Below are 12570 nucleotides of genomic sequence, written 5' to 3'. Positions count from 1 at the left end.
CCATTCTCGGGTTGTTGTTGATTGAAATCGGCCAAGTTAAACTTGGTGGCATGGTATATTTACAGGGGAAATCTTTGCCGAAATTTCTGTAAGCAAGTGTCGACTCAAGGTTTAACCCCTAAAGGTTCTAATCACTATTTGGTATATGTGACCAATTTGTAGATTTTGGCGAAATTGGAAGACTGCATTTGGAGCGGCGTACAAGGCGGAAAAGGTATGTAAGACTTTACCTTCTTTCTATGGCATGTCGTAGACGTAGTAGGCTTGAACACGGGCCTCGGGGATAGTTCCTTTCCTAGAAACTCGAGATTGGAAGTTAACTACTATTCATTCAATAGAATTGAATTAGAACTTGCATAAAATGTTGGAAAAACTTCTTGAACGTCCAGAACTTACACAAATAGGACTCGATTACCCTAAGACCCTCCCAAGTGACGCCATGAATTGTAATATACGTAAATTTGATATGCCAAAAAGTTTTGACTCGAGGTGGGCCCACTATTCCCGAATTCTTTCCTATTGTCCCCTTTGACTTATTTTCGTTCTATAATTAAGGAAAGTTTTTGGTTATTATTTTAACTACTAAATCATAGTTGTTTTAACTAATCCCTCGATTCCAAAACATGATTTTCCTTCCTAAACGTTTACAAATGTTTTCCAAAATATTCGTTTCTTTTCCAAAAACTAAGTTTTACAATATTGCAAGCCTTAATGACCAAGACGACGACTATGGCTCTATGAGGAAAAATGATGATTCTACGATTAAAGGTTCCAAGCCTATGATTCCGAGTGCGAGATGAGAACGTTAAGCTATTTCTTGAGTTTCCGGCCCTACTCATGAACGATAACTATTTTCAAAGGCTTTAGGTAAACGAAATGATGATCATAATTTCATGTTTTCTTTAATGATATCTGTCCATTGATAGTCTCGCCTTAAAATACTCGTTCCTTCAAGGTGAGACAAGCGATCCCGGTTGATCCATAATGTAATCGGAGGTCACCGACCTTACGTCACTCCGATGGACACATGACCTTCCTTGGGCTCTCATGTATGTTGTTTATATGATAATGTATATAATACCTGATATTAATGAATGTATGTGTATACGTATATGTGGGGAATGGGGAGGGCAACCGTGTCCTCCCGGGCCGGTCGGGAAGGCTTATCATTCGGACGCGGGATGCCGGACGCGGGATTTATGGGAGAGCCGTACGCGGCGTACGTTCCGTGATATATATATATATATATATATATAATATGCTATACTTGGGACAACGTTGGGGAGGGGGTGGGAGAGCCGATGAATTCGGCGTCTGTAACCGTGATTAAAAGTACCGTTTTCCAAAAAGCATCTGTTCTCTATGTACAAAAAAAAAAAAAAAAAAAAAAAAAAACCCCGTGTTCGGAAAAAGAAAAAGCTAGGCATGCATGGCCTCCGCCCTGAGTGGCATTCACATGTACAGGTTACTCCTCTATCCTATGATACTGCCTATGTTTCCATATAGTTATTACTCTGCACAGGTTACCGTTTTACACGTGATATGCTCTACAACTCTTACTATGTTGTTACTGTTCATGTCTTGCATACTCAGTACATTACTCGTACTGACCCCTCTTCTTCGGGGGCTGCGTCCATGCCGCGCAGGTACTCCCAGACGGATCGGAGTTAATATAGAAGATGTTCCAGCGGAGTTGGCAAGCTCCATTTGGCCCGGAGTGTAGCCGAGTCAGAGTACATGTGCCAGGATTTCTGATTACAGTTAGAGACTTTGCAGACAGAGTCGTGGGTACCAGAAGTCAGTCTGTCAGTGGCTCCACAGGCCAATGTGTTAGTTGTATTCTGATGTAAGTGTTATACAGTCATAAATTCGATTGGCTCGGAAAACAACAGAAAGAATATTTTAGTAAGCTTTGTCATGTATATTAGACTTAGAGGAAAAAAAAATTTACGCATGGAATAAGAGTCAGAGGGTTCGCTCGGCCCTAGGTAAGGGTCGGGTGCCCATCACACCCTGATCAAGATCGGGGTGTGACACATATACGCTAATCTCTACGGCCCATTTGGTCAGTCTACCTGATAACTCCGGTTTATGCATGACATTTTTTAGCGGGTAAGTAGTTACTACACATATCGGATGGCATTGAGAGTAAGGTTTCAGCTTTCTTGACGTACTTGTCAATGCCAAAGCCAACTTTTCAAGGTTGGATAACGAGTCTCCGCATCCCCTAAAGTCCTACTCACATAATATATTGGGAATTGCGTACCCGCTTCTTCTCGGACCAAAACACCGCTTACTACTACCTCGGACACGGCAAGGTACAGAAATAACTGTTCGTCTGCCTTCGGTGTATGCAGCAGAGGTGGGCTCGATAAGTATCTTTTTAATTCCTGCAAAGCCTTTTGAAATTTTGGTGTCTAGACGAAGTCATTCTTCTTTTTCAGTAGTGAGAAGAAACGGTGACTCTCATCCGAGACCTCGAAATGAAACGGCTCAATGCTGCTATCCTTCCGGTGAGCCTCTGCACGGCCTTGACGTTGTTCACCACCCCAATATCCTCGATGGCTTTGATCTTGTCTGGGTTAATTTCAATTCCCTGGTTCGACACCATGAAGCCCAAAAATTTGCTTGATCGGACATCGAAGGCACATTTCTCCGGGTTAAGCTTCATGTTTTATTTGAGAAGTACATCAAAGGTATCCTGTAAATGTTTCAAATGTTCCTCTATTTCCAGGGACTTGACTAGCATGTCATCAATATAAACTTCCATTATTTTCCCTATCTGTTCTTCGAACATTTCATTAACTAAGCATTGGTAAGTTGCTCCGGCATTTTTTAACCCGAATGGCATGATATTATAACAGTAAGTCCCGTATCGGGTAATAAAGGAGGTTTTCTCTTGATCTTCTGGGTGCATCCGAATCTGATTGTACCCATTATAAAAGTAAGTCCCGTATCGGATAATAAAGGAGGTTTTCTCTTGATCTTCTGGGTGCATCCGAATCTGATTGTACCCGGAGTAAGTATCTAGAAAACTTAACATCTCATGCCCGGCCGTCGAGTCGATCATTCGATCGATATGAGGCATTGGGAACGAATCCTTCGGGCATGCTTTATTCAGATCTTTATAATCAGCACACATTCTAAACTTATTACCTTTCTTTGGCACCACAACTACATTAGCTAGCCAGTCCGTGTATTTTACCTCCCGGATAGAGCCTATTTTTAAGAGCTTTGTTACCTCATCTTTTACGAAAGCATGTTTAGACTCGGCCATTGGCCTCCTTTTCTGCTTCACCGGGGGAAATTTCCTATCGAAGCTAAGCTTATGAGTTGTGACTTCTGGAGGTATACCTGTCATGTCTATATGGGACCACCCAAAACAATCGGCATTAGCTTGAAGAAATTTAATTAACTTGTTCCTGAGCTCCGAGGTTAACCTCGTGCCCAGGTATACCTTTCTATCCGGTAGATGTACGAACAAGATGATTTGCTCCAGCTCCTCCACGGTAGATTTGGTTGCATCCGAATCATCCGGTAATACAAACGACCTAGGCACGCCGAAATCGTCTTCACCAACCGGGTCCATTTCCTTCTGCTCCGCTTTCGAACCCGTGTTCTTTAATTGCTATTTGGTGTCCTTGCCTTCGATTGATTTATCATCTTTTTGATCCGGTTTCTTTCGAAAGAGGGGTGCTTCCTCGACCGCGAACATTTCCCTTGCTATGGGCTGTTCGCCTCGGACAGTTTTTATCCCTTCCGGGGTTGGGAACTTCAGCAACTGATGTAGTGTCGATGGCACTGCTCTCATGCTATGAATCCATGGTCTGCCGAGTAAAACATTATACTTCATACCTCCCTCGATGACATAGAATACCGTCTGCTGTATGGTGCCGTCAATATTGACCAGCAAAGAAATTTCTCCCTTTGTGGTTTCCCTTGCCATATTGAACCCACTGAGTACTCGGGCGACCGGTACAATCTGGTCGAGTAGCCTTAGTTGTTTCACTCTACTCTCCGGATGATGTTGGCCGAACTACCCGGGTCAATCAAAAAACGTTTAACTTGTGATTTGAAAATAAGGATAGAAATTACCAATGCATCATTGTGCGGTTGAATGATGCCTTCTGCATCCTCGTTACTGAAGGAGATGGAACCCTCGGGTACATAGTCCCGGTTGTACTTCTCTCGTACAATGAAAACCTTTGTTCGCTTCATCACCGGCCCTCGTGAAGCATCTGCTACCCTAACTATCATATTGATTACATGTTGAGGTTCCATCGGCTCGGCTCGTTTGTGACTCTCCCTTTCTTTGTAGTGGTTTTTGGCTCGTTCACTCAGGAATTCTCGAAGGTGGTCATTCTTCAATAAACGAGCCACCTCCTCCCTTAATTGACTACAGTCTTCAGTTTTGTGTCCATGGGTCTCATGATATTCACACACCAAGCTCGGGTACCGTTGACCCGAGATTGACCTCAATGGCCTTGTCCATCTAGCCTCCGTGATATGGCCGATAATGGCGAGACGAGGTCCGAGGTGTTGATGTTGAAGTTGTACTCCGATATCCTCGGTACGTCTTTGTTGCTAGCCGAACTCCCGGCATCACTTCTAAATGAGAGGCCTCGAGTGTTTGACGGGCGTTCGGACCATTTATCGCCCTTACCCGAGAAGTGACTGGGGCCGACCCTCGATTTTTTCGAACTGAAACTCGATTTTTTTGAATGAGAGTATGGCCGATACCTTTCCCTCGATGGTCGCGTCTCCGGCTCGTAATTTTTCCTCGACCTCTCAGAGCTTTTGCTCATATTTATGGGTCCCAGGAGAAGTTCAAGTTGGTCATCCTCTACCCGAATCTTTGATTCATATCTATTATGAACATCTGCCCAGGTTACAGCCTCATACTCCAACAAGTTTTCTTTCAGTTTGAATGAAGCAGTCGAGCTCCGAGGATTAAGCCCTTTGGTGAAAGTTTGTGCAGTCTATTCTTTCGGAATCGGAGGAAGCTCCATCCGTTCCTTTTGGAAGCGGTTCACAAATTCTCGTAGCAACTCATCGTCTCTTTGGGCTATTCAGAAGATGCCCGCCTTCTGAGCTTGCACTTTTTTAGCTCCCTAAGATAGGCTTTGATGAACGCATCTGCGAGCATTTCGAAGGAAGTGATGGAATGCTTGGGTAGATAGTCATACCAGGTCAACGCTCCTTTTGATAGTGTTTCCCCAAATTTTTTCAACAACACGGACTCAATTTCATCCTCTTCGACATCATTGCCTTTTATGGCACAGGTGTACGAAGTCACGTGCTCCTGTGGGTCCGTTGTACCATCGTATTTCGGGATATCCGGCATCTTGAACCTCTTTGGGATAAACTTCGGAGCCGCACTAGGAGGGAAAGGCCTTTGAATGTACCTCTTTGAATCCGGCCCTTTCAGAATCGGCGGAGCTCCCGGAATCTGGTCCACCCGAGAGTTATACGTTTCCACCCTCTTCTCTGTTGAATCTACCCGTTTTGCCAAGGTCTCGAGCATTTTCAGAACTTCGGTGGACGATCCAGCTCCGGATACATTACTCTCGACTACCCGTGTCTTATCCCTCCTTGGTTCGGTGACCCCTTTTGACCTTACTGGTGCTGCCTTGTCGTTTTTGCTCTGTAGCTGAGCTATTGCAATCCCCTGTTCGGCTATGGCGGTCCCCTGTTCCTACAACATTTCAAATACTGAACGTAAGTTAATCTCATCCGGGGTATCCGGTGTTTTCCGGCCTTGAGCCCGGGACAAAGTAATTGAGTTATGAGTATTCAAGGGATCGGTGGCCGGAAAGGCGGTATTCTCCTGATTCACGATATTCTGCCGGTTGAGGCCTTCTCTCGAATCAACAGAGTTTGGGTCGATTGGATCTGCAAGTAGGTTTCGTAACCCACTGTTCTCGTTTTCAGCCACAATTTTGTTGTTGTTGACATGACCGGACGGTCCGCTGCTTGCCATTTTGTCCCTTTTTTACGCAAATTAGCAGATTCCTCAATCAACAGGTAAAAGAAGGAAGAAGCAAAGATTAAAAACCACTATTATCCTAGCCCCACGGTGGGCGCCAAACTGTTTAACCCAGATTTGGGTAACAATTGAATTTGTAAGTGAGGTATAGGATATGTGGATGAATTTTAATTTATTTGGTCGGTATGAAATGTCTATGAATTTGTTTGTTGCAATATATATATGTGTGTGCGTGATTGTGAAAACGTGTATGTGATTGGTGATTTATGCATATATATATATATATATATATATATATATATATATATATATATATATATATATATATATATTACGTGTATGTGATTGGTGATTTATGCCAAATATATATATATATATATATATATATATATATATATATAAAGTAATATGTTATATTGAATGAATGCGTAAAGCTAAAGAACACCACAAATTCGGACCAATATCAGAGAGAGAGAGAGCGTTTCAATATATTTTACTATTACAATGTTGAGATCTGAAAAAAGCTAACTCCTAAAAGGGGGAGAATGTCCTCTATTTATAGGTATGCCTTATGGGCCTTGAATACAATGCAAAGCCCTTATGAATAAAGAAACCCTAAAATAGATAAGGTAGGACTGTACGGTCTGACACCCGTACGGTCGTCAGAACGGTTTCCTGACGCGTAGCCACATCGCATCCGGTTAACCGGACCAACGGACACGTTGATTGTGGATCGGTGTACCCGGACCAACGGACACGCTTTTCTTGTCGCGGGTCAACTGCATCCGGTACGATACCCCGGTGTGAAGAAAAGACCGAACATGCTCGTGCTCATTTGGACTTACCCTCGGCTTCGGACTCACCGGTCATACATTGACCCGGTTTTTTATGTATACACATATGACAATGGAATTCTAGCTAATTAAAAGATCATTGAGGCTGTTAGGCAGAAAATTGGATTGACTGACTTGAAACTAAAGGAATTGCCACTGGTCTATCATCAAAAGGCAGCAGAGACGGAAGAATCTCTACAATTTGGGCTTGATCAAGTCATATCTTGAAGATCAGCACAAAAGTTATTGTCAAACAGATTTGTCCCAGGCTTTGGTGTTGGTACATACATAGCTTAAAGATTACTGAAAACGAAAGGGAATTTGGTGATAAGAAAGTAGTGGACATATTGAGTTTGATTGTTCTTGTTGAAGTGAATGACATTATTTTTGAGTTTGGTAATTCTTCTATTACTATTGTCGAATTGATTTCTCTTGTGATTTTTATTTTTGAAGCTATAAAAGAGAGATCGGTTAAACATGTGGATCAAGGTAAATTCATGTACAATTTTAGTTGCCATAATGTCAGTAAAATGTCTCTTACCGGCAATAATAAAAGTCGCAAAATATATTTGATTTCACATTTCTAAGACAGCTTTCAGGCAATAGTAATTGCCGCTAAAAGTAATTAGTTTTAGCGGCAATAGTAATTGCCGCTAAAAGTAATTAGTTTTAGCGGCAATAATATGGGTCTTTACCAGCATTCGACATAAATGCCGCTAAAGGCTTTAGCGACATTGGATCCAATCATCTAATGACATTTAATTAATTGCCGGTAAATGTTTTTGCGGCAATACTAAAAGCAAAATGTATTGCCACTAAAAGCCTCTTTTGGTGTAGTGAACTATGAATTAATACCGAATAAGTATGTAAGAGATCCTTGCAATAGAAATTGTCCAACAAGCAGTAAAGCACTCGCATTTAGAACAGTCCAACAAGCAGTAAAGCACTCCAGATTTTGTAAGGACATGTCTAAACTTTAGGGGTGATCATTATTTTGAATGATCTTGAAGGTGGGTGATCTTAAATTCTACTTATTCCAAAAGCAAAACTTTAAATTTAACAAATTTTGCCGTTTGAACTTGAAGGGTTTACTTTACCCAAAGACAAGTGGAACATAAGTTCAAAGTCACCAATCCAGAGTCATTGGAAGTAGTTTCCTGAGATTATAGATAGAATTTTAAGCCTATCATTGCCGAAATGTCCTTCTAATGCAAAGTACCGCTAATTATAAAGTGCATTTAACACAACGCGAGAGCGCTAAGGTACAAAGAAAATATTGACTATAAGACAAAGTAAGAGAGCCATCAATATCCCTAACAAATTAAACTATTAAAGTGGATAAGGTAAATTTATAAAATTGATTGATGACCACGCACAATTGCACATCATTACGTACGAATTATGGACTTCTCAATAGGGTTTTACTGAGGGGACAAATTCACCAAATACTATAACGGCGAAGGGTCCCGAATGTCGGCATGTTAATTACACAGCCCTATATTGTGATATGATGGAGAAGAATTTGCAAGAACGTTGATCAACAATATGTATGGTCTATTAACAATCGCTAAATAAGCTGACGCGAATATAGATGAGTTGAGATAATTTCTTGGATGATTACTCAATTTTTGTTATAATGCACCCAGTCAATAAATTATTTTCCTGATGAAAAATTACCCAACTTTGGTAAGTCTCATAAAAGATCACTAAAGAATTGGTGTAATAAGAAGTTAATTTTGCAGAAATATCATAAAGGTATCTCATTTGCTTCCTCCTAGTAAAAGTTGACTGACTCGTCTAGGAGATTAAACAAATCGATCAGTTCTATATGTTTACAAAGAAAGAAAAATATGGTATGGATCGTTGTTGATACTTGTTTGTCTTAATGCCGGAGTGTCTACTCCGAAAGCTTGATCCCTTCTCCCGTAGGTATGAAAGACCATATACTCTACTCTCCTCATACCCCATTTTATGAGATTTCACTTATATGTTGTTGTTGTTGATACTGGTTTGTCGTCCACTTGCTAACCAAAATTCTTGGATAGCACGACTTACTAATTTTCAGATTGTGGACGGCACAAATCATCAAATCGGTGACTTAATTCCAAAATAGTAATTGTGCCACGTACAAGTTAAAAAAAAATAGAGAGATTGTGGAGTATATGATAATCAATTAAATTTCTTAAATACAAAAATAATACAACACACACTGAACAGTCTGCTTTTTCAAAAGTAAATAAGAATAAATTGATAGGAATTTAAGGTAGTTAAAATAAATAAATAAATTAACAGTTTCCTTCAGCACTTTTCTCCTTATCAGCATACTTTTGAAGAGCTTCACCGTGCAACTTCCCATACCTAAACTCATCAAATATTTCAACTCCCATATCTATGTAAAAATCATAAGACTTCTTATTCCAAACTGCAACTATTCCCTCCACCGAAACAAATCCGTTGTTCGCCGCAATGGACGCAACAGTTCCAAACAACAATCTCCCCATTCCTAACTTTCTGTAACTCTCCCTAAAGTAAAGGCTCTCAAAATAGAACCCCGGTTTGTCATAGAAGCACGAATAATTCGCGTAAAAGAACGCATATCCTGCAATAAAAGCATCACTCTTATCGTTCCCGTCATCATATTTGGACCTGAATTCCTCAGCTTGTCCTTCCACAACGGGGAATTTAAGGTCGAATGTTGTAAGGACGGGTTTGAACCCTTCGTCCGTGGTATTCTTGGGTTCGGCAAAAGGGGTTGGCGAAACTTCGAGTAAAAGTACGGATGGCCCGTAGAAAAGTGGAAGAGGGTTTTCTTTAAAGAGCAAGTTGGCTAAGGAGGACTCGGTTGCTTTGTACAAATGAGTGTAGTTATGGTATGCATGGATTTGATAAAACAGTTGGTATATATGGTATAGGTCAGCTTTCTCAGCGAGACGGACTCTAGTGTATATCTTCTCAGTGATCGTTACGTTGTTTTCCGGTGAGGAATTGGTGGTTGTTTCAGATATAGCTGGAGTCATGGTACTGTTGATAAAGTTAGAGAGTTGAGAGGCAAGTTTTGAGGTACCAAGTATGCTTAAAGAGGAAAAAGTGAGCCTTGGACCAGGAAGAATGTTTTGTAATGGGATATTGCTTGAAAGATTTTAGGAGATGATGCTTATTTATAGTAGAGATGCGGTCTTTGTTTAATACTTTTGTGTTATTTAGTTAGTGGGGTTGGTGGAGGAAACTCAAATTGGTTGGTGAAAAGGGGAGTCTCCACTACATTTTTTTGCCTCATATTCTGGTTGTTCCATAGGAATAATCCTAGCAAAATAAAGATAAGATTTGAACACTGAAAGAATTTCTTTATGAAGGCGGCTAGGAACACGGTAGCGGTAATTAATTTAGTATTATAATTATTGCGCCTCGTGTCAGAAAAATTTATCTTACGTCAACATTATTGATTTAATATGACTTATAATTCATCACTTTTTCAACCGGTCCATCTTTTCCAATTACTTGAAATGGCTTAAAGGATGCGAAGGAAATTTTCTATTACTTTCTTTAAATATATATATGTTCCTCTAGTATAAACCCGTCAACCGGTCCGGTTACCGGTTTGAACCGGTAACCGGACCGGTAAAACCGGAACCGAAACCGGTTAACCGTTTATTACATACCGTCCGTTTCGATTTTTTGGAACCGAACGACGGATCAGGTTAAACGGTAAAACCGGTCGATTTTTATTTTTTTTTTTTTAATTGCAAGTTGGGGCATAATTTGGATGTTGAACGGTCCATCTCAAAATATTACGTTTAAGCGGCCCCAAACCCATTTCCCCCCCCCCCCCCCCCCAACCCCCCAAACTTTTTTTGTTAACACTTTAACCCATTCCCCACCCCTATATAAACCCCTCTCCATTTCCATTTTAATCCATACCAATTCACTCTTCCCTTTCTCTCAAATCTCAATCTCTCAATTATAGTTACTTTGCAATAATTAGCCACTTTAAATTTCTCTCAAATAAATATTATAAAGTCTTATTATAGTTTCAATTATTAATTTTGCAATTATAATATTGTTGGTGGAGTTGGTGATTTTGCAACAATCCAAAGTAGTTTTGGTGGATTTGCAATTCTAGCCGCCTTCACTTTGTTGGAAATTAGTCGGCAATTTGGCACCTTCGTTCCAACTCTATCTTTATTTTTCGCAATTTAATTCTAGCAATTTAATTTGTTGCAATTTATTTTCTTGTGATTTAAATTAATTCTATTTAATAATGGCGAAGAGATTTAGACGTGGTGCCGGTAGTAGTGGTATTGTTAGGGGTGGGCTTAATGAGGAAACATTTGTAGAAGAAACACCTAATTTAGGTATTGATGTTGGTGGAAATAATCCACTTTTAGATCATGAGGCAATGCAACAACATTATACCGACACTTTTAATGAAATTGATGATGATGAAACACAAGTCCCCGAAAATCCCATAGGAGATACATGTCCTGCACAATCACATACACAAGACAAACCGCCTAGAACTCGTAAGCCAAATTTGGAAATTTATGACTAAGGATAGGGAAAGCTAAAATGCCTAAATGTACCCTATGTGGACAAGTATTTGCTTTTAGGCAAGAAACTAGTAAGGATGGTGGAACGGGTACACTAAATGGTCATATGAGAAAGAAACATATGGATGTTTGGGGAGAGAAAACGGGTTCAAATGTGGGGGGTATTCAAATGACGATAGACCCACGAACCGGTAAAAATTTTAGGTATGACAAGAAAAAAGAGCGTGTAGAAATAGCTAAAATGGTAGCTTATAATTGTTTACCATTTTCCTTTCCTTCGGGTTTGGGGTTTGTTACTTACATTCAATGTTGTTATAATCCGTTATTTGAGGGTATTCCTAGAAGTATTTGTAGAGCGGATGTTATAGATTTGTATGAAAAATATAGTTTTTATTTGCGCCATGTATTTAATTCTTTAAATTGTAATGTTTCTCTTACTGCTGATTTGGGTCTTAGTCTTAATAAGTTAGATTTTTTTGCTATTACATGTCATTGAATTGATGATAATTGGGTTATCCAAAAAAGAATTATATCTTTTTTATATGATGAAGGAAAAGGTCATCACGATGGAAAAATTTTAGCGGATTCAATGTCTACTATTATGATATTTTTTAACATTTATAGAAAAATACTTTGTATTGCTTTAGATAATGCTTCTAATAATACAAAGGCGATTGGTCTTTTAAAAAGAGAATTAAACCCTCCGCTAAAAAATATTTTTCATGTGAGATGTAGTTGTCACATTTTAAACTTAATTGTTAAAGATGGTCTTGTGTGTTTCGACGATTCTATTCAAAAAGTTAGAGATGCGGTTGCGTTTCTTTTTTTGTAATGCTAATAGGGGAAGACTTAGAGATTTTAAGAATGCTTGTGTGGAAAATAACCTTAGACCTAGGAAAATTCAAGTAGAAATTGAGACTAGGTGGAACTACACTTACATTATGCTACAACAAGCATATGAGTATAGGATTCCCATACAACAAGTTCACAACAAATATAATATTAATAATGATGATTGGTTAAATTTTACGCATTGGGAAGATGTTAAGGAATGTGTTGAACTCTTAGAAAATTTTTATAATGCAACTCTTGCTTTTTCTAAACAATTCTATCTCACGGTAACCGAAATTTTAGCCTACTTAGCAGGAATAGTTAGAGTTTTACAAGAGTATAAATATAAACCCGGTTATCAAGCGGCTATTTT

The 12570-nt window shown here is 39.6% G+C and overlaps 1 protein-coding gene across 1 annotated transcript; it reads right to left on the bottom strand.

The window, feature by feature from the left end:
* Window positions 1-8978: 8978 nt before the first annotated feature.
* Window positions 8979-9945, bottom strand: LOC132044969 (tyramine N-feruloyltransferase 4/11-like). The gene has a single exon (XM_059435501.1). It carries the CDS (start codon window positions 9834-9836, stop codon window positions 9105-9107), a length of 732 nt encoding a protein of 243 aa, XP_059291484.1. The 5' UTR covers window positions 9837-9945; the 3' UTR covers window positions 8979-9104.
* Between the last annotated feature and the right edge of the window lie 2625 nt (window positions 9946-12570).

This window comes from Lycium ferocissimum, unplaced genomic scaffold (genome assembly GCF_029784015.1).
Source record: "Lycium ferocissimum isolate CSIRO_LF1 unplaced genomic scaffold, AGI_CSIRO_Lferr_CH_V1 ctg56___fragment_1, whole genome shotgun sequence".
Lineage (NCBI taxonomy): Eukaryota > Viridiplantae > Streptophyta > Magnoliopsida > Solanales > Solanaceae > Lycium > Lycium ferocissimum.
Note: the sequence above shows the minus strand (reverse complement) of the source record. Positions and strands in the feature narration are given on the sequence as shown.